A 23,769-nucleotide genomic window follows, 5' to 3' on the forward strand; every position below is an offset into this window, starting at 1 on the left:
TGCAGTCGCAAAAACCTTCAAGCGCTATGATGAAACTGAGGACTGCCACAGGAAAGGAAGACCCAGAGTTACCTCTGCTGCAGAGGATAAGTTCATTAGAGTTACAAGCCTCAGAAATTACAGCCCAAATAAATGCTTCAGAGTTCAAGTAACAGACACATCTCAACATCAACTGTTCAGAGGAGACTGCGTGAATCAGGCCTTCATGGTCGAATTGCTGCAAAGAAACCACTACTAAAGGACACCAATAATAAGAAGAGACTTACTTGGGCCAAGAAACACGAGCAATGGACATTAGACTGGTGGAAATCTGTCCTTTGGTCTGATGCGTCCAAATTTGAGATTTTTGTTTCTAACCGCTGTGTATTTGTGAGATGCAGCGTAGGTGAAATGATGATCTCCGCATGTGTGGTTCCCACCGTGAAGCATGAAGGAGGAGGTGTGATGGTGTGGGGGTGCTTTTCTGGTGACACCGTCAGTGATTTATTTAGAATTCAAGGCACCCTTAATCAGCATGGCTACCACAGCATTCTGCAGCGATACTCCATCCCATCTGGTTTGCGCTTAGTGGGACTATCATTTCTTTTCAACAGGACAATGACCCAACAAACCTCCAGGCTGTGTAAGCGCTATTTGACCAAGAAGGAGAGTGATGGAGTGCTGCATCAGATGACCTGGCCTCCACAATCACCCGACTTCAACCCAATTGAGATGGTTTGGGATGAGTTGGACTGCAAAGTGAAGGAAAAGCAGCCAACAAGTGCTCAGAGCCGGCCAAAATCCATCTCGCTCCATCTTGTCCCATTGCCGGCCACTGGGCTTCCTCTCATCATCATATTTGGTGGTGAGTGGAAACGCCAAACAGATAGTTCAGATTCATACATCCGGTGAAACATATGGCTCATTGTTCTATCTGTGGTAACATGCTGGAAATCCAGAGGATTTCTTTGATTGATATAATTGAAAACACAGTGCTTGGCTGTTATGTAACATGAATTATGGCATGTTATTATGGCATGTCTGGCACACCACAACCTTCCTTGTTTTCTGTATTTCATGTTTTTAATTTCGCAATAAATGTATCATACTCCCCCAATTTTTTTTAATTTTTTTTTATATAAGAATATGAATCACTTATTGTGCACATCCAATCTCAAATATGAGATGCCCTCAATTAAGAATGTGCACTTTTGAATCTAACATAGCCTTGAACTGTCACATAAACAATAATGGACCTCTACCATTTTCAATGACCCCTACACTAAAGTTCATTCCATCCCGTGATTTTGACCTCTTTCTTCATGTGGAATGTACTATTAACTGTACATTTCCAGTGTATTCCAGAGGAGGGCACTCTGTAATCAAATAGAGTCAACACGGGCAGACACATAGATCTGTCAGCAGGAGGAGCCATTGTACCACCATAAAAATTCAGCATGACTAACCACTCAAATATGGGCATAATAATTATAATAATGGGTGAAATATTGTGTCAAATAGATTCTGCTGCACAATTGCTAAACAAGTAAAATAAACACATCAGATGTATATCTAAACTTTTATTTGTATCATCTGTCCATTGTCTGAAGATACCATACAGTTCGAATGATACAAGGAGTCATATGCATGCAAGAAATTGTGTTGCTTCTCCACACACCAGTCTCATGTGGATCTAGCACGAGTCGTCCATTTTCATTCTACTTTTCTGCTAGTACTACATAAAGAGACACTTACTAACACAGAATTGATACCATGTTCATTACGGAATAATTGAATATTTTTTTACGTGGATATACAAGTTTGGAGTTATATGATACAGTATCCCTGTTCTGCAGGCAAATGATTGATCAGTTATTATAGTAGTACAACATTGTGTTCAGTTTTTACTGAAGTAATACAACAGTAATTGTAGATGAACCTCTTGCAGAGGATGGGTCATGATGAAGCAGAGCACAGGTACCCAACAAGCTACTCTGACAGGCTGGGTTCAAACCCAGGTGTCCAACGCACCACAAGACTATGTTAGCCCGCTAAGCTAAAACCTTGGCAATAGCTTGGGGAGCTATTACAAGTCTTCAGTGGAGATTATGGCATGCTACAATATAGGTCTGATCTGGTTTGTGAAGTAACTACGTGTACTGTAAAGTGAACAGAAAACTGTGCCAAACATATTCCCTTTACCCCAATCCCAATTCGAGAATATTCACACAAAAAAGTTTGTGTTTTTTACAAAGAACACATGTAATTTGCCAAAAGGTATAACGAATCTCCCAATTTCTCTAATGAAATATGTTCTTACACAGAGGCATTACACCAAGAGACATACAAAACAACCAAAGCAAAATATTATAATTATACCAGAACTAAACAAATATAAAATACGTACATAACAAAAAACTGGAAGATTCAATGACCTTGTTTTCAGACTGTACTGTGTGGCATGTGCAGTGTAGTTATATAAACATAGCACTGTGTGAACCAAAGCAACCAGGTTTAGTCTCCGTTGCAGAGAAATCAACAAAGGGTTTTGTCTATAGTAAGACCTCAGATAAGCCAGTTAATATTATAATAGGAATGATGAAGCAGTTCTAGTTATACAACACAGTGACTTCAGACAGTGTGGCACCTTTTTTTTTAGACCACTCCTGTCTAGTACATTAAAATTAACAGAATATTTATCCCACCGAAGAATATACACCAAGAATAATATTATCAGACATATAAAGCAAGGAAGAAAGAATCTGAGCAGTGGAGGCTGGTGGAAGGAGCTATAGGAGGACGGGCTCATTGTAATGGCTGGAATGGAATCAATGGAACGGTATCAAACCAGATGTTTGACTCGTTCAATTTATTCAATTTCAGCTATTATAATGAGTCCATCCTCCTATAGCTCCTCCCACTAGCCTCCACTGAATCTGAGTCATGTTTAATTTGGTCAATGACATTACAAAACTGAAGCCCTGGTTTAGACCCAAACTACTTCAGGGCTACGTTCAGTAGGCTAGTGTTGAATGTTGTAGGCAAAGGTTGAATGTTGCAGATAGAAATGCCATGAATAGAGCTTACATGATTCCTTCCTTTATGTCAGAGAAACATGTTTGTTCTTCATGTATATAACATACGATCTGAACGTTCTACAATATTGTGCCCAGCTGAACATGCCCCAGGCTTTAGGATGGTATATTTTTTAGGAATAATGTTCTATTTAGAAACACGACCACATCGGCCAACAACATTTTGATATCACCCTTTTGGGTTTCAATAACACCTTTGGTTCCAGTTTAAAAGCGAGCGACAAATGAACGGCACAAGATCAATTAATACTTGAAGCTCTATATTTGATTTGTAGTTTATTTTTATTGCACAAGAAGTGACCAGTAAGCGCTTTTAGAGAGGTGTGGGGTCAGAAAGTGCTGTTTTCTCAAGATTGTTGCTCTCTTGCATACTGACTATTTCCTGCAACCTGTCACCTGACCTCTCTATGTGACATCACAACTGGACAAGTCAATATGGGTCTTGTAATTCATTGTTATTAACTACTTTACTGATTTATTTAATCATAATTATTTGGATTTGTAGCTTTGTGTACTTTTGTTTTCTCCATGTATTAATTGCAGACATCTTTAGTCACTCTGAACAGTGAGTGGATGACCTGTAGAGTTTAGGGGTCTTCAATATCCAGGAACTCTTTCTTGGGTGGTGCTATCCCCCTGTACCAGGCACAGGACCCATCGCTCCTATTGATACAGGCAAAGTGTTGGGCCTGGGGACCGCTGTGGCTCTTTTCCATCACCCAGTCCGTCCACAGACACTCCTCCGGGGCGCTGATCGTACAGGGGATGGAAGTGCAGCGGATGATCTGTGGATCGGAGCAGAAAGAGAGAAAGATCAAGAACACCGACTGATCATTACCCCAATTCTCTAGCATTTCCCAATGTGACCAGAGTACTCTTTAAGAAAATGTGCTGTGTAAATATTGAACAAAACTCGTGTACTGTAATATTCCTATAATTCCCATCAAACACCCCCACACACACCTTGCACTTGCAGCCACTCTCATAGCGTTGAGTCAAACTCTTCTTTTGTGTGGCACTCATGGCCTCCCAAGACTCAATAAAGTCACACAGTGTAACATGCATCGTTCCATCAGTCTCCAGCTTGCCTGCAGACAGAGAGGAGATAGTGAGTCTATGTCCCATAGAGAAAACATACTGATACAGACAGGAACACTGGAACTCTTCGAGTGGGTAACACTTTATAATAACTTGAATAAGCATTCATAAACTATTTATAACTAGTGTACATAAATACTTAAAATCAATTAGTATTTTAATATGTATAAACATTTATACGAATTATAAAATGGTTAATTCATAAGCATGTATAACATTTGTCATGATTCATTTAGAAATCTGCAGTTCAAACAATAACAAAGCAGACGCCCTGCCATGGTTTTGGTGAAAAGCTGAGGGATGGGGCTGAAGAAACGTAACCGTCCTCAAATTCATAGACAGCTATGGATGCAAACACTGACCACGCATGTGATTCAAATTAAAACAAGCTTGTATTTTGGGTTCTGATGGGGTACAACAGTTGAACTAAGGACATTACTAATTTACAAGCTATATTCTTCAAGAATCAATGGGTATACATCATTCATTTAAAAACACAAACATTTATTTTAAAAAAGTTATTATAAATTGAAACCTGAAGTTGTACCAAAAATGTATTGTTCTAAAGCACTTGTTTTCTCCTACAGCATGCAGTCAGTGGCCATAATGCTGTAAGCATTTCTTGGTAGTTGAACCAGTGCTGGCAATAGATCTTGGTAACATAGTGAGAACCGCACCTGTGAAGAGATACTCCTTGTTGCCGTTGGTTTCCAGAGTAACGCCACAAACGGCTGAGGAGGGTGCAGTGAAGATGGCGTCGATATCCCGGTCAGGACCTTTGAACATCTATCCAATCACAAGGAAAGGAAGAGAAGGATCTATCAAACATGTCCATATGCAGGTCTGAACGTCACTGACTGCAGAAACCACTTAATAAAAAGGCTGATCATACCTTGATCTGTTTGATGTCGTACTTGATCCTCTTGATGGTGTTACCATAGACGTCATTACCAGCCTCAACCACTTTCTTTCCAACCACCTTTGCCCTGATCACTAGAAGAGCGAAAGAGAGGGAGACATGGTTTAACTCTACTGAAATAATCTATTTCCGTTTTACTGGTCAGTAAGACACTGACGGTTTAAGGGTGTTATGAGATCTAAGAGAACAACAGTAAAATGCTTTATAGACCCACATTTCTACCGTCTGTTCAGACTGCATAAGTTTAGACTGTTTGGGTGTAACATTTTGGCTAGGTTTGCTCCAAAACAGATGAAAGTCCATTTTTCCTCCTGGTCCTAGATTCCTCGCTCTGGTCGTTTGCTTCTCCTTTAATTCAACACGCCTGGTTTAACTATGCTGCCCTGCCTTTAATTCAACACGTCTGGTTTAACTTTGCTGCCCTGTCTTTAATTCAACACGCCTGGTTTAACTTTGCTGCCCTGTCTTTAATTCAACACGTCTGGTTTAACTATGCTGCCCTGTCTTTAATTCAACACGCCTGGTTTAACTATGCTGCCCTGTCTTTAATTCAACACGCCTGGTTTAACTATGCTGCCCTGTCTTTAATTCAACACGCCTGGTTTAACTATGCTGCTCTGCCTTTAATTCAACACGCCTGGTTTAACTATGCTGCCCTGCCTTTAATTCAACACGCCTGGTTTAACTATGCTGCCCTGCCTTTAATTCAACACGCCTGGTTTAACTATGCTGCCCCGCCTGGTCTGCAGATGGTTCAGGCGCCAACCAGGTGCTGGTAGGAAGACTGAGGCACATGAGCGTTTCATCAGCTGTAATCTGAGAGAGGAATGTGCCTGGCCTGCTCTGAGGAAGCTAGTCAGCAATCTTTTGGAAAATTTTACCAGAATGCACGCATGCGCACAGGAAATCAGTCACACACTAGACGTTGTCACACACTGTTGGACCCAGGCCCCTCCTCCCGAGCCCTCCGCCCATCAGTCTGGGTAGAAGGTGCTGACAGCGACACAAACCAGCCTCTCTTTTCTTCTTTCTCCTCATTTCAGTCTGATTCAGGAGATTTTTAAAGGATTTGTTGTTGGACAAGGAAAGAAGAAATAGGCAGAAAGGCTGGAGTGGAAAAACATGGTCCTTGCCAAACAGATGAACTTCCTCTGTAACGATGTTAAGTTCTCTCTATTCCACAGCTGTCTATCATCATTAGGACCAGTACACCACATAGATGTACTTGTGTTGCTTTATCACTGGAATTACAGTTTGTTTTTGTTTTGCAGACATCCTGATCTAAAGAAACTACAGTAGAATGGGTTTTTACTAACAGCTGTACCAGCTACTTAAAGGGGACATTACACTCCATTGTCAGAGTTTGTCAGAGGTTTACAGACCTCAAGATGGCTCCACATCCCCTGCCATCGGTTGTGCAGAGTCAACTATGCCTCAACCCAAAATTAATTAAAAAGATACGCACTACAAATACGGAAATTATATGGTGCTCATCTTTCCGTTCATTAGGGATCGTGGCATGTAGCTGTATCTACACAATACATAGCCTGGGATGTGTATTTATGGATCTACACAATACATAGCCTGGGATGTGTATTTATGGATCTACACAATACATAGCCTGGGATGTGTATTTATGGATCTACACAATACATAGCCTGGGATGTGTATTTATGGATCTACACAATACATAGCCTGGGATGTGTATTTATGGATCTACACAATACATAGCCTGGGATGTGTATTTATGGATCTACACAATACATAGCCTGGGATGTGTATTTATGGATCTACACAATATATAGCCTGGGAGGTGGACTTTCCTCAACACAAGATCACTTTTGAGATAAAAAATAAATACATCTGACAAACTTTGACTTTAGAGTGTAATATCCCTTTAATATGAACATCTCTTCTATTGGTGTCTAAAACCATAATTGTACCACTGCCTAGCAACAAACAAAGGGCAGTGTGGAAAACGCTGCTATGAATGAAAGATGAGGTTCACCTCAGTGCAGTCCAGCCCTAGCTGCCTTCAGCTGTGAATCAGACTGGAGACTAATGTTAAACAGATGTTTACTTTGAGTTCAGTCGTCCAATTTCCCAAGGTGGCGACCGCAGGTACGGCTAAGACCAGTCTTTTAGGGAATTTATACTTTGTCTAAGAAGTACGAAGCATGTGCCTTAATTGGATTACAATACGGACCGAGAATAACATTTCCTTTTAAGGTTTTACAGAGTCAAACTGTTGACAGGGAGAACGGAGAGGGAGGGACAAAAGAGAAAGAGAGAGAGAGAATACTAGGAGATAGGATGGTGAGAGTGATGGAGGAATGTAGAATATCTCCAGGCAGGGAAACAGAGTTAAGGAGTGGCAGGAATAGCAATCATGCTGCAGTTGTGGAATCATCCTCATCCCCATTTCATGTGTTTAGAAAGAGACAGGCCAGCAATACCAATACCATATGTTAGCACTGACATTCAGAGAGAGACAGGAGAGAGAGAGAGACAGGGTGAGGGAGAGGAGAGATACGAGAGAGACAGGGGGAGAGAGAGAGAGGAGAGAGAGAGAGAGGAGAGAGACAGGGGAGAGAGAGAGAGGAGAGAGACGGGGAGAGAGAGAGAGGAGAGAGACGGGGGAGAGAGAGAGAGGAGAGAGACGGGGGGAGAGAGACGGGGGAGAGAGAGAGAGAGAGAGACGGGGAGAGAGAGAGAGAGAGAGACGGGGAGAGAGAGAGAGAGAGAGAGAGAGAGAGAGACGGGGAGAGAGAGAGAGAGACGGGGGGAGAGAGAGAGAGACGGAGGAGAGAGAGAGAGACAGGGGAGAGAGAGAGAGAGACAGGGGAAGAGAGAGAGAGAGAGACAGGGGAGAGAGAGAGAGAGAGAGACAGGGGAAGAGAGAGAGAGAGAGAGACAGGGGAAGAGAGAGAGAGAGAGACAGGGGAAGAGAGAGAGAGAGAGAGACAGGGGAGAGAGAGAGAGAGAGACAGGGGAAGAGAGAGAGAGACAGGGGAAGAGAGAGAGAGAGAGAGACAGGGGAAGAGAGAGAGAGAGAGAGACAGGGGAAGAGAGAGAGAGAGAGACAGGGGAAGAGAGAGAGAGAGAGCAGGGGAAGAGAGAGAGAGAGACAGGGGAAGAGAGAGAGAGAGACAGGGGAAGAGAGAGAGAGAGACAGGGGAAGAGAGAGAGAGAGACAGGGGAAGAGAGAGAGAGAGACAGGGGAAGAGAGAGAGAGAGACAGGGGAAGAGAGAGACAGGGGAAGAGAGAGACAGGGGAAGAGAGAGACAGGGGAAGAGAGAGACAGGGGAAGAGAGAGAGAGAGCGCGCGAGAGAGACGTCAACAGGATCGACAGAGAGGGAGAAGAGTCAACTAAGATCAAGTTCATAGCCAGGAAAAAGCACTAAACTCTACCCAGGCTGCATGGTTTGCTGTGTGCATCAGAACAGCTCTGAGAGGGCAGCCCTTGCAGTCATACAGACTCTAACCACTGGGCACACACTGTTAAAATCAACGTGGTTTCCTCGTCCTTTCAATGAAATTACATTGAACCAACGTGGAATAGAGATTGAATTCACGTCTGGGCCCAGTGGGTAAGGTCTACACACAGTCTCACTATAGTCTACACACAATGGTGGAAAAAGTACCAAATTGTCATACTTGAGTAAAAGTAAAGATACCTTAAAAGAAAATGACTCAAGTAGAAGTGAAAGTCGCCAAGTAAAACACTACATTATTTTCTTTAGGAATGTAGTGAAATTCAAGTAAAAGTAGTCAAAAATATAAATAGTAAAGTACAGACAAAGAAAACTACATAAGTATTACTTTAAAGTATTTTTACTTATGTACTTTACACAACTGTCTACAAACAGTCTCAGACGGAAGCACAGAGGACCTTTTCTCTGAGGCCACACACACACTCCCTCTTTCCCTCTGTGTTCCACACTCTGCCATTCTGAAACACACCGTTGCTAGTGTTACAGCCCCATGGACAACCAGTGTAGGGACAGCCTCCTGCTCCTCCAGGTCCATGGGGATTGGTGGTCATCCCCTTGACCGGAGTGTGCAGAAAGAATCCTCACTGGCTGAGCAGGAATCAGACACCGGACACTTCTGCTTCCCTCCTATGGTAAAGTAAGTCAGGTGGAATGTTCCAAAGGCACCAAGCAAGAATATATTGACTGACTGGACTGTGGAGTGACACAGTTGTGCTGCGTCACTTGGATTGGTGGACAATGCTGTCGGTCTGAAATGTACTGTGAAACTAGTCTGCTGTTGGAAATGAGAGCTGGGTTCTGTGTACATGGCTAATACAGTACTCTCTTCATGTTTGTCAATTTGGTATTTCCTTTTGAAAATAGACTAACATGATTGGATTGTGACATGTAATCTCCCTCTCCATTGAACCTTAGCAGATCATGAGTCCTACCATTTCCAAACTCCAAACCTACGAAGAATTAACTGAGTTTGTCCAGAAACAAAATAATACATTTCAATCTTCCTCAGCTTTATATCCAAATGGTTTAACCTCTAGCTGCCACATTTATGTCTAACAGCGGGGATAAAAGCGCACTTCCTGTCTGAATGACCGGATGGTTACCAGTAGCCATCCATCACATTCATTACACTATAGAGCTGCTGGAACAGTGGGGCTGCTATTGGAAGTCTTACAGTGGTTTTATGGGTCCCTTGGGGCCATTTGAGGCTGTATTTGGTTGACACACTACATCAGTGTAATTGAATGGGAGATGTGATGGATGTTACACTGTCTGCTCTCATTGGCCCTGTGCCATAACAACAGTGTACACTGTGTAGTCAACAAACACCACGCTCTGCCTGGCTGAAATGAGGTACCATTATCAAACTACTGAGCCAAGCTCAACTGACCGGACTACACATCTATCATAGTGGCTGGAACCGTGCTGGAAAGGAGGGGGGATACAGGCAGCACAGTATGGATGGACACTGAAAAGGGCACTCAAAAAATATGACTTAAACAAGTCCTTGATAAAGCCTGTTGACAGATGCTCCAAGAGGGTAGATTTGCCAGGAAGTGGCTCATCATAAAACAACTCCTTCTTGTTCACTCTGACTGCCCCCCCCCCCAAACTGAATTAAAGGGTAACACTTTACAATAAGGTTACGGGTTTATAAAGGATTTATAATCAAATTAATTGTTGACAGTCAATTAAACATTTTACAAGTAGTTAAAAAGTTAGAACTCATTGATTAAAATTGTGAGACAATCATTGAAAAAAAGGAACACAAAGGGAGCACTCAATTATGGCTCTGGAAAAATCTGACATCTGTTTTAACATTCCAGTTACCTATCAGTGTTACATTGTAAAACAGCATTTCCAAAAAACCTTCCATTTCAAGTTCATTTCTAATCTATGGGAAGGCTAAATGACTCATCCTAGTAACTTTCCCAGACTACTACGCAACTCCACCGTGCAGAGGTGAAACCTGGGAGAGTCCACTGAATGATGATTATGACTAACATGGAGTGTGTGGTGTGTGTCCAATTCTAACCCGAGTTGCACACCAGTTGATTTGCGCTCGGGCTCAAGATAAAATCATTATAGGAAATGACAATGTTAACTGGAAACAGTTGACCATAGATAAAATCATTATTGGAAATGACAATGTTGCCTGAAAACAGTTGACCATAGATAAAATCATTATAGGAAATGACAATGTTACCTGGAAACCGTTGACCATAGATAAAATCCTTATAGGAAATGACAATGTTACCTGGAAACAAGATGGCCAAAGGCTGTGAAAAAGACAAGAAGAATTATCTGGCAGGAGAGGTTGTGGAACAGAGTGTACTTTCTAATTGTCCTCTTTCACAAACAACAAACACACTAGTTGGGATAGTTGCTTGGTCATCAACAAACCTTTCATAACAATATGCAGATGGGAAAAATGTCCATGCATGTCATTTAATTGTAGAGGAGAAGGGTTCTGGTTCAGCCAGTCCTGCTGCCTGTTTTCCTTCTGAACACAGTGGTCAGTCAGTGGCCGACAATTCCTGCCCGCTATTCCTGCCCTCTAAAGACTAACAAGACAGGCACTGGAGTGGAATCCACAGGGTTGGACATCGAGGAAGACATTGAGAAGAACCAATGAAGAAGGGATGAAGAGGGTAGGAACTAGGATTCACCTGGAATGAAGTTAAGAAAACTGCTCTGAACTGGGTTTGCTGGAGATACACTGTTGAGGCTCTTTGCTTCTCTAGGAGCTAAAATGATTAAGTCAAATCAAAAGAAAGACAGTAAATTACCATTTAGCAGATGCCTTTATCCAATCTAATCCTCATTCCATATACAGTTTACCATTTAGCAGATGCTTTTATCCAATCTAATCCTCATTCCATATACAGTTTACCATTTAGCAGATGCTTTTATCCAATCTAATCCTCATTCCATATACAGTTTACCATTTAGCAGATGCTTTTATCCAATCTAATCCTCATTCCATATACAGTTTACCATTTAGCAGATGCCTTTATCCAATCTAATCCTCATTCCATACACAGTTTACCATTTAGCAGATGCTTTTATCCAATCTAATCCTCATTCCATACACAGTTTACCATTTAGCAGATGCTTTTATCCAATCTAATCCTCATTCCATACACAGTTTACCATTTAGCAGATGCTTTTATCCAATCTAATCCTCATTCCATACACAGTTTACCATATAGCAGATGCTTCTATCCAATCTAATCCTCATTCCATACACAGTTTACCATTTAGCAGACGCTTTTATCCAATCTAATCCTCATTCCATATACAGTATACCATTTAGCAGATTCAAAGCGATTCAGTCATGTACCCATACATTTATTACGAATGGGTGGTTCTGGTAATCGAACCCACTATCCTGATGTTGCCATGCTCTACCAACTGAGCTTGCTCCCTCCGCAGCAATGCCAAATTCATCAATCCACTCAAACCAAACAATTAGCTCTCACGTCAAATGTTCCCCATTGTGTTCCTCAATCATTTTGGAGAATCTACTAGGAATGAAATCTCTTAGCTTCAAATGGTTGTCCATAAACTCAACAGGAACTGTCCTCAGGGAATTGTGTGTTGCATGTCATCACACCTCTTCACTAACTGAAACAGCAATCTGTTTCATGGTACATTTCTCTGAAACGTCAAGTATAGCTGCTCATGTTGTAGTGCTGCCAAAGACCCTCAACCGTCCTGTCTTACCATACTGCACAGGACAGACTGCATCAGTCCTCAACCGTCCTGTCTTACCATACTGCACAGGACAGACTGCATCAGTCCTCAACCGTCCTGTCTTACCATACTACACAGGACAGACTGCATCAGTACTCAACCGTCCTGTCTTACCATACTACACAGGACAGACTGCATCCATCCTGTCTTACCATACCGCACAGGACAGACTGCACCAGTGCTTGAAGTAGAATGAAAAAGGTGCCGGTCCGCTTTAATTTCACAATGCCGGTATTCATGTTTTACAGCGACTAACCTAGAGGTGTCGATACTTAAATTATGGTAAAGTGCTGGTAAGCCTGTTGAACACTGGCCCAATTCAAGCACTCGTCTGCGTTAGCTATCCACTCAGGACTTCAAAAGCATGGAAATATCATCTCACTTAGTAGAATGAACAACCGTTAGCCAACCTATCCGCGTGATAAACAAACAGCCCAGCCAAACCCTGAGTACATAAGGAGCTGTTGTGATGTCAAAGCTGGCGCAGATTTTGCTTTGGACAGAAAAGGATGTGGTTTTAATGGTATCGTCTGTTGACACAGCTTGCAGCAGGGCCTGTCTTCAGAGCAGAAATCAGTCAGCCTACTTTCTTCAGATCCCAAAAGGTTTGCATTCCTTTTCCCCAATTCTCTCCATAGGTACACAACCCTCCAACTAGAAGCAATACGAGGCAGCGGACTGCTTGGTCAAATGCATGACTGGCATAACATCTGACCGTCGAGCGGCATTGAAGGGCTCCGTAACCGGTCAGCCCTGACGGGACGATTTCAATTGATGTGGATGGAAATGGATTTGCTTCTGTTCAATCCCTTCTCATGATTGAATAAACTGTCTGGAGATGCCAATTAGAAGAAGACTTCCAGTACGTTCAGTACATGGCGTTGTTATCGCAGTAGTCCACAAGGAGCGAAGAGTATATCAAGTTCATATGTTTCAGTACATGTCAGACAGACAATGAAATACTCCCCCCCTGGAATTGACTGTACACCTCTGCCTAAAGACAAAAGAAGGAACCAAGTGGCCTTGGTGGTCTAGCTTGATGTGCTACCACCTACAGAACATACACCTACCAGTGTCAGCATGGGTTCAAATGTCACCTGCTGCCTGTGACATTAGTGATGGGCGGGGTCCATACAGTTACATATCGGGATACTATTTTTTATGATATATCTTATCGTTTTGACAATATCGCAATATTATTTTTGTGCTAGTTGGCTGTACTTGCACCAAACCAGTGTTTTCAGCACTTTTATTTCCATGACTGATCAAACCTCGTTTTCTCATGGCTCTCCCTTGTCCCTCTGCAGAAGACAAATGTGGAGCAATATTTTTGAGCATCAAAACACAATAAAATCACAGTATCGAATTGCAATACATACAGAATTGTGAAAAATCGCAAAACATCTCGTGTCGGCACCTAAGTATGGTGATAATATTGCATCACGAGGTCTCTGGCAATTCCCAGCCCTGTGCAACACACTCGCTTCCCGTCTTTCCTACTCTCTGTCCTCTGTCCAGTGGAAGACAAATACTGAAGCTCCTTTAAAGAAAGTGACCGAAGGCGCGGTCCCTCCTCTTGCCTGCCACCCCACCGCACCAACCTACAATGGACCACACAGAAACTAGGTTGACAGTTTCATTCATGCCAGTCACCTTTACTGAGACGGCAGGAGGTCCCAAATTGAACCTCTTGCGTTAAGAAATGCGATGTATCCTGAAAATGGCGAACAGCACCAAACTAGTACACCAGGCCAAATGAGGTCACCTCTAAAGCAGGCCAAGGATTTATTTCATCAGAATGGTTTGTGTATAAAAATACGCCTTCAACATAGCTTAGCCCGTTAATGGCATCGGGAAAATTACAAAGAATATTGTCTGATATTCAGTGGTGAAAATCGACCAAGGAATTTCCAGAGATTAAAAATCCTTCCAGAGGTTATGGGTTTACACAGCTGGATTTTAAAAGGCAGTGTGTGCCAGGGACTTTCTCAACAGGTTCAGATGCTTGGTCATGCTCTTCATTGGCCCTCTATTTCCTCATTTCCATCAGACGGGATGACAATGCCATTGCAATGTGACCACGTTGCCAACTTCAAGGCATCGTTGTGCAATAGAAAAGCAAACAGTGTCCAGTGTTCACATACTAGAAACCGTTGACAGTAAAATAACCCATTCTGACCATGGTTTGTGCATTTCACAGCATAGTTGGGGTCAATTCCGTTTTAATCCAGTCAATTCAGGAAGTAAACTAAAAGCACCAATCTTCCTCAAATTGGAATTTCAGTTTACTTTCTGAATTGACTGAATGGAAATTGGATTGACTCCAACCCTGATTCACAGCCTTTTAGTCAATGAAATGAAAGTGCAATGAAAAGACCGTTCTGCTTTTGACCTTTAACCTAAACCTAGGCCTTATTCTGCTGCACTAATCTCATAAACAGGATTGTGTTTCTACATCAAACAAGCAAAAGGACAACATAGGAATAAAGTTGAATCATATTACACAGGTTCTATGCCCCTTGCATGTTTTTCTTTTCTTTTAACCTTAATTAACTAGGCAAGTCAGTTAAGAACAAATTATTATTTACAACGACAGCCTACCCTGGCTAAACCCAGACGACGCTGGGCCAATTGTGTGCCACCCTATGGGACTCCCAATCATGACTGGATGTGATACAGCCTGGATTTGAACCAGAGACTGTAATGATGCCTCTTGCACTGAGATGCAGTGCCTTAGAGCGCTGCGCCACTCGGGAGCCCAGGGGCTACAGTCCATTACGGATTACAAAGGAAGACCCGGGAGTGATCTGCTCAACTATGCCTCTCTACCAGACTAACTCAACGCATTTAACGCACGCTTCGACAATAACCACACCACACCATGCGTGAGGCCCCAGAGGACTGGGGGATCTCGCTCTCCGAGGTCGACTTGAATAAGGTCTCTAATCAGCTCCACACTCGCAAGGCAGTGGGGCCGGATGGTATTCCAGGGCGCGTTCTCAGAGCATGAGCAGATCAGCTGGCAGGCATATTCACTGTAATTTTCAACCTCCCCATTCCTGTTCCATCATTCCTGTTCCATCATTCCTGTTCCCAAGAAGTCTAAGGCTTCATGCTACAATGACTACCGCCCTGTAGCCCTCACATCTAATCATCAAGTGCTTTAACAGGCTGGTTATGGCACACATCAACTCCATCATCCCAGACCAACTCCAATACGCATACCACCCCAACAAAGTCATAGACGATACAATCTCATTTGCACTCCACACTGCCCTCACCCACCTAGACAAGAGGAATACCTACAGTACCAGTCAAAAGTTTGGACACACCTACTCATTCATTGTAGAATAATAGTGAAGACATCAAAACTATGAAATAACACATATGGAATCATGTAGTAACCAAAAAGGTGTTAAACAAATCAAAATATATTTCATATTTGAGATTCTTCAAAGTAGCCACCCTTTGCCTTGATGACAGCTTTGCACACTCTTGACATAATAATAGAAAATAGTACAAATAAAGAAAAAGCTTTGAATGAGTAGATGTGTCCAAACTTTTGATTGGTACTGTATGTGAGAATGCTGTTCATTGACTACCACCATTGCCGTCACCAAGCTTAGGACCCTGGGACTGAACACCTCCCTCTGCAACTGGATCCTGGACTTCCTGATGGTTCAAACCCAGGTAATGAGGGTAGGTAACATCACCTGCGTTACCCTGACCCTCAACACAGGGGCCCCACAGGGGTGTGTGCTTAGTCCTCTCTTGTACTCTCTGTTCACCCACGACTGCGTGGCCGTGCCCGACTCCAACACCATCATCAAGTTTGATGACAAGCCGACGGTGGTAGGCCTGACCACCAGCGACGATGAGACAGCCTACAAGGAGAAGGTCAGTGACCTTTGCGGTGTGGTGCCAGGACAACAGCTTTTTCCTCAATGTCAGTAAGACCAAGGAGCTAATTGTGAACTACAGGGGGCCGAGCACGCCCCCATCCACATCGACGGGGCTGCAGTGGAGAACTTCAAGTTCCTCGATGTCCAAATCACTAAGAACTTTAAATGGTCCACACACGCGCACAGTCATGAAGAAGGAGCGACAGGGTCTCTTCCCCCTCAGAAGGTTGAAAAAGTTTGGTATGGGCCCTCAAAATCCTCAAAAAATTATCCAGCGGCACCATCGAGAGCATCTTGACTGGCTGTATCACTGCTTGGTATGGCACAGGACTCTACAAACTCACTCACACCGACACTCCAACACACCCATAACATGCACACATATTTATACTGACTGCACGCACACACACTCTTAATTTATGCTGCTGCTACTCTGTTTCTCATACATCCTGATGCCTAGTCACCTGACCCCTATACATATCTACCTCTATCACTCCAGTATCCCTGCACATTGGAAATATGGTATTGGAACGGACTCTGTATATACTGTACTGCAGCTTCTTACTTTCTCATGTTCATCTTATTTCTTGTGTGTTTTTGTTCTACCTTATGTTATTTTTTTAGTACTACATTGATACTGAATACTGCATTGTTGGGTTTAGAGCTCGCAAGAAAGGCATTTCACATTAAAACGTGAAACTCTACAAGCTCTGGTGCCATTGCAACCTATAGCAGAGAAACTGTGGAATAAGTAAACTGCTGTATATACACACCACAGGCTGAGCCAGCTCACAACCACGAAGAAAGTCCCTGAAAAAACAGTATTTAAACATCAAGACAAGCCGGTCACTGTTCAGAGATTCTCGTTAGCATAAGTTAGTTATGTAAAGACAAGTAACCCAAACAGGCAGTGGTCTGTACCTGGTCAAATCAGAAGAGAAAGAGGCCCAGAAACAGATCCTTGTCGGGGGAAACCAAAGGTTTGGCCTAATATGACTAAATCAAATACAATTTTATCAAATACTATTTTATTGGTCACAGACACATGTTTAGCAGATGTTATTGCGGGTTACTGAAATGTTTGTGTTCCTAGCTCCAACAGGGCAGTAGTATCTAACAATACACAACAATACACACATCTAAAAGTAAAAGAAATATTAGGATGAGCAATGTTGGAGTGGAATTGACTAAAATACAGTAGAACTAGTGGGATTCCCTGGTTCTTTAAAGTACATATACAGTCATCAGCTTTCAGGCTGGACGTGGATGCTGTAGTACATTCTTAGAAATAGAAACGTGCTATCTAGAACCTAAAAGGGTTCTTCGGCTGTCCCCATAGGAGAACCCTTTTAAGAACCCCTTTTGGTTCCAGGTAGAACCTTTTTGGGTTCCAAATAGAACCCTTTCCACAGAGAGTTTTACATGGAACCCAAAAGGGTTCATCCTGGAACCAAAAAGGGTTCTCCTATGGGGACAACTGAAGAAACCTTTTGGAATCCTTTTCTCTAAGAGGTTACTTGGTCATGTTCACAAGTCATGAAACTGAAGAAAACTTTCCGAAACGGGGAGGTAGGCCTACTACCTAAACTTGTCAAATAAGAAACACTCATTTTCTTTTTCCATTGCACAACTTTTTGCTACGGAGTGGCCTAATGAACGTGAGCGACCCTGCCTGGACCTCACACCAAAGCCCATGTTTCCCAGATTCCATTTGCCACACAGGCTAGCAGTAGTAACTATACAGTAGTAATAGTGGCTGCAGTAGAAGGCATCTATCATCTGCAGTTGTTGTTCTGGTGGTTTAGGCTTGACCAGGGCAGAACCCGTCCAGGGTTCTAGATTTCTTAATTCCACTCTTTTACCTTTAGATCTGTGTGTATTGTTGTGAATTGTTAGATATTACTGCACTGTTGGAGCTAGGAACACAAGCATTTCGCTACACCCACAATAACATCTGCTAAACATGTGTATGCGACCAATAAAATGTGATTTGACGGAGAAGAAGGTCCCAGAAAAACAGTTCTCAGTCACAACACAGTGGATTGTGCTACTCGACTCCCAACATTTTGCCTGTTCATGGTGCACTTTGATGACCAATACAAGGATCTGGCCAGAGAACCACCCATAGTAGAGCTCACAACAAACACTATTTACCCACAATGCATTACACAAGCTCTTTTTATTCGTATCTGCCTGTATGGATGTTAACATAACAGCAATGACAGCAACTTTGAAAGGACAGATTACTTTAAATGGATAGATTTCTAGCATATTTTGACCTTGTCAAATCCACAATGAGCCAGACATAGGTCAGTCACATTCCACAGAATTAACAACTATCCAGTGTTTATTTCACAAGGACATGAAGGAAGAAGATGCTAGAATATTCTTAGTTGGTTGTGATTGAGAATATCTCCCTTCATGTGACCCCAAGGGGATTTAAATGATCTGGAGAAGAAAATGGGTCTGAGTGTCTGGTACAGTAGCTGCTGCTATAAGACTACTCTATAGAGGGCACAGTGTCTGGTACAGTAGCTGCTGCTATAAGACTACTCTATAGAGGGCACAGTGTCTGGTACAGTAGCTGATGCTATAAGACTACTCTATAGAGGGCACAGTGTCTGGTACAGTAGCTGCTGCTATAAGACTACTCTATAGAGGGCACAGTGTCTGGTACAGTAGCTGCTGCTATAAGACTACTCTATAGAGGACACAGTGTCTGGTACAGTAGCTGATGCTATAAGACTACTCTATAGAGGGCACAGTGTCTGGTACAGTAGCTGCTGCTATAAGACTACTCTATAGAGGGCACAGTGTCTGGTACAGTAGCTGCTGCTATAAGACTACTCTATAGAGGGCACAGTGTCTGGTACAGTAGCTGATGCTATAAGACTACTCTATAGAGGGCACAGTGTCTGGTACAGTAGCTGATGCTATAAGACTACTCTATAGAGGACACAGTGTCTGGTACAGTAGCTGCTGCTATAAGACTACTCTATAGAGGGCACAGTGTCTGGTACAGTAGCTGATGCTATAAGACTACTCTATAGAGGGCACAGTGTCTGGTACAGTAGCTGCTGCTATAAGACTACTCTATAGAGGGCACAGTGTCTGGTACAGTAGCTGCTGCTATAAGACTACTCTATAGAGGGCACAGTGTCTGGTACAGTAGCTGCTGCTATAAGACTACTCTATAGAGGACACAGTGTCTGGTACAGTAGCTGCTGCTATAAGACTACTCTATAGAGGGCACAGTGTCTGGTACAGTAGCTGATGCTATAAGACTACTCTATAGAGGGCACAGTGTCTGGTACAGTAGCTGCTGCTATAAGACTACTCTATAGAGGACACAGTGTCTGGTACAGTAGCTGCTGCTATAAGACTACTCTATAGAGGGCACAGTGTCTGGTACAGTAGCTGCTGCTATAAGACTACTCTATAGAGGACACAGTGTCTGGTACAGTAGCTGCTGCTATAAGACTACTCTATAGAGGGCACAGTGTCTGGTACAGTAGCTGCTGCTATAAGACTACTCTATAGAGGGCACAGTGTCTGGTACAGTAGCTGATGCTATAAGACTACTCTATAGAGGGCACAGTGTCTGGTACAGTAGCTGATGCTATAAGACTACTCTATAGAGGGCACAGTGTCTGGTACAGTAGCTGATGCTATAAGACTACTCTATAGAGGGCACAGTGTCTGGTACAGTAGCTGATGCTATAAGACTACTCTATAGAGGGCACAGTGTCTGGTACAGTAGCTGATGCTATAAGACTACTCTATAGAGGACACAGTGTCTGGTACAGTAGCTGATGCTATAAGACTACTCTATAGAGGACACAGTGTCTGGTACATTAGCTGCTGCTATAAGACTACTCTATAGAGGGCACAGTGTCTGGTACAGTAGCTGATGCTATAAGACTACTCTATAGAGGGCACAGTGTCTGGTACAGTAGCTGATGCTATAAGACTACTCTATAGAGGGCACAGTGTCTGGTACAGTAGCTGCTGCTATAAGACTACTCTATAGAGGGCACAGTGTCTGGTACAGTAGCTGATGCTATAAGACTACTCTATAGAGGGCACAGTGTCTGGTACAGTAGCTGCTGCTATAAGACTACTCTATAGAGGACACAGTGTCTGGTACAGTAGCTGATGCTATAAGACTACTCTATAGAGGACACAGTGTCTGGTACATTAGCTGCTGCTATAAGACTACTCTATAGAGGGCACAGTGTCTGGTACAGTAGCTGATGCTATAAGACTACTCTATAGAGGGCACAGTGTCTGGTACAGTAGCTGATGCTATAAGACTACTCTATAGAGGACACACTGTCTGGTACAGTAGCTGATGCTATAAGACTACTCTATAGAGGGCACAGTGTCTGGTACAGTAGCTGATGCTATAAGACTACTCTATAGAGGGCACAGTGTCTGGTACAGTAGCTGATGCTATAAGACTACTCTATAGAGGGCACAGTGTCTGGTACAGTAGCTGATGCTATAAGACTACTCTATAGAGGGCACAGTGTCTGGTACAGTAGCTGATGCTATAAGACTACTCTAGAGCATCAGTGTGACAGGAAAAAGAAAAAGGAGAGAGAGGGGGGGTTGATGGGTTCTCTCTGTAAAACGTAAAGTATGTGAACTATTGTATAATTTCATGTTGAATTGAACATTTGTTTTGAAGCAACATGCTGTGTGTGTGCAGTGTGAGAGAGAGAAAAAGAGAGGTGTTCATTAGCAGCCTCTATTCCACCCATCACCATTCCCTCCTGTATTCCCAGTATGTTGCAAATAAAGCAGGCCATCCATCTTAAATAGTGAAACATATTAACTGTCAAAGATAAGTGATATAACCTACCACTATTATTTGATTTTCATAATAGTCTACACCAAGAAGTCTACACTACAGCTGAGTGCTGGGCTAAATGTAGGAAAATATCAATTTTACATTTTGGTGTATATCATTTAGCTTTTGGACAAATAACAATGAATCTGAAGGCATACTGTAGGCCTATAGCAAAATAGAACAGTTGGTGTAGAAAACCTACAGGAGGGTAGCTATCCAGGAACAGGGTTTGAGAACCCTGGCTGTAGTCTGTTTTACTGTTGCCTACTTAATTATGTAAATAATTGTGTGAGAATACGTAAATATAGGCCTAATGATCATGGCATGAAAATTATACAAAGTTACAGCGACCACAGACAATTCTGCATGATGCGCAAAAATGTGTAGTAGCCTATCTTGATACAGTGTAGTAGCATATCTATCAACATGTGAAGAGAAACAAATGTTGCCAAAATTGCTTACCGACGTCTGCATTGCAAAAAGCCTGTTGAGGATGCGCAGGGGAGCAACTGCAAGCTTCTGCGATGTCTTCGACCCGCCAGAGGAACAGAACGACCAGAGTAATGAAACAACTACTTATGGACCAAGTCATTTTGGAAACGAATTATTCTACTGTCGACTGTATGGAAAAATCTATCAATCTATCGCGTGGAGGGAAAATGTTTACCCCACGACAGCTAAAGAACAGAAACACAAATATATATTCAGTCCCAAGCTTTTCAGAAGGTCGTGAATTCGATTGTTTCGCCAAATATCACAAAAGGATCGCACTAATGAAAGTGTGACATGTAAACTACACTAGAACATTGCTCTTTCCCTTCTAGACTGTTCCAGACTGACAGACACCTAGAAATGTGTTTTCCTTGCCTTTTATGGTGGGCTGTGAGCTCCTCCCCCAGTCAGGACCAAACCAGTGGCAGGCAGGCTGAGCATTTTATAAAACAGAAGATTAATGTTGAATGAGCTCTAGTAACAATGAGGTTGTTTTTCATCAATAGGCTAGGCTTATGTAATGTGTCTAAGAGTCTAGCCTACATTATGTATATCTTTATATGTAGGCTATGAAGTCTCCGTTTCCATATCCTCATGGCATTATCTAAGTATGTGACTTGAATAAAGGTTGGATTTAGGCCTAATAACAAGTCACTAATTCCAAACATGTACTATCTGATGTCTACAACCTTTTAAAATAGCGCCTGCTCTTGTCATGTGATTTCCTATAAGCATTTATCCACAACCGATGGCCTACTTTGCTGTACTTTTTCCCAAGTTCAAATATCTCTCAGTGTGCTTCCACAGCCCTGTGTTGTTACTGTATAGTGAGTGCAATGTGGACCTTGTGTGTCTGGGAGCAATTTCAGTAGCTAATAGGAAACCCAAGACATCACAGCACACAAGGAAATACCAGTACACAGAGAGAAAGAGAGAGAGATAAAGAGAGAGATAGAGAGATATTTATGTTTATTTATTTTCCCTTTTGTACTATTTTGACTATTTGCACATCATTATAAAACTGTACATAGCCATAATATGACATTTGAAATGTGTCTATTCCTTTGAAACTTGTGAGTGTAATGTTTACTGTTAATTTTTGATTGATTATTTCACATTTGTTTTATCTATAGCACTTGCTTTGGCAATGTAAACATATGTTTCCCATGCACATAAAGCCCTTTGAATTGAATTTAATTAAGAAATAAAGATAGAGAGAGAGACAGACAGAGAGAGAGAGAATATAGGTTTAGGGGGAGGAGGGATGACATCATCCCATTAAACGTAATAGATTCAATCTGGTGGCAATTCCCCTAACGTAAGCTACCCAAACCCCTGCTTCTTTCCCTGCTCCCTGGCTTCCTGCTGAATGAAACATAATGCTATAGTCAGATATATTCAGGCATTTAGCATCCCCCTACTCCCATGCACAAAAATGGCCAGTTCCTTTGTTGGAAAAACTTATTCACCACTGGCTGCTTGAAACACCAGCAGGGAAGTTGAGGGGACTTGGAGAATTGGGGTTTGTGGCCTCCAGACTGTGTTTTGTGTTGTTTCTGGCCTGGGAGGGGTTTGTGTGTGTGTGTGTGTGTGTGTGTGTGTGTGTGTGTGTGTGTGTGTGTGTGTGTGTGTGTGTGTGTGTGTGTGTGTGTGTGTGGATAACATGGAGTACATGGTGTGTTGTAATAGGAGAAAGGAGGAATAAGGAAGAGAGGAGAGTTGTGGTTGGAGCGTGAGTCACTCACATTTCACTCTCTCTCTCTCTCTCTCACTCTCTCTCTGACATCATCTTTGGCGTCCATCCGCTGTTCCTCTGGGTTCTATATTTCCACTCTTTTGCGCATTGAACATTTTTGCTTGGTTGCGTTTCCACAGCTCTGTGCTGCCTGCCGGCTACCCCATGCCCATGTAAAAAAGAGAAAGAGAGAGAGGACAGCTCCCAGTCTTCCAGTCAGTTGCCACTACACAAGTGCTTCACAGCCTATTCCCATATATGTTTGTACTGCCTTGCCATTGCCAACTCCTACAGTACACACAGATCTGGGATCAGGCTAAAGGCCTCACCCATGAGACAGAGAATATATGTGGTACTTCAGTAGTTCACTATGAAGCAATAGTTAACATAGAATTTCAGTTTTAGCCACAAATAAATCATCTCTGGTCATGGTCATTAGGACAGG

General features: G+C 42.6%; 1 protein-coding gene across 1 annotated transcript; it reads right to left on the reverse strand.

Annotated features, from left to right (window-relative positions):
• Positions 1 to 1,546: 1,546 nt before the first annotated feature.
• LOC106606431 (metalloproteinase inhibitor 2) lies at positions 1,547 to 21,952 on the reverse strand. The gene is made up of 5 exons (XM_045719833.1): positions 21,560 to 21,952; positions 5,065 to 5,165; positions 4,850 to 4,958; positions 4,038 to 4,162; positions 1,547 to 3,859 (listed from the first exon to the last, which is right to left on the reverse strand). The coding sequence occupies exons 1-5, from the start codon at positions 21,687 to 21,689 to the stop codon at positions 3,662 to 3,664; spliced, it is 663 nt and encodes a 220-aa protein (XP_045575789.1). The 5' UTR covers positions 21,690 to 21,952; the 3' UTR covers positions 1,547 to 3,661.
• Between the last annotated feature and the right edge of the window lie 1,817 nt (positions 21,953 to 23,769).

This window comes from Salmo salar, chromosome ssa06, assembly GCF_905237065.1.
Source record: "Salmo salar chromosome ssa06, Ssal_v3.1, whole genome shotgun sequence".
NCBI lineage: Eukaryota > Metazoa > Chordata > Actinopteri > Salmoniformes > Salmonidae > Salmo > Salmo salar.

Coding starts and splice junctions, on each gene's coding strand:
- LOC106606431 (XM_045719833.1), bottom strand. CDS start 21,689: ATGACTTGGTCCATAAGTAGTTGTTTCATTACTCTGGTCGTTCTGTTC. Junction 4,959..5,064: donor ACGACATCAAACAGATCAAG/GTATGATCAGCC, acceptor GTGATTGGATAG/ATGTTCAAAGGTCCTGACCG. Junction 4,163..4,849: donor CAAGGAGTATCTCTTCACAG/GTGCGGTTCTCA, acceptor CTCTGTCTGCAG/GCAAGCTGGAGACTGATGGA.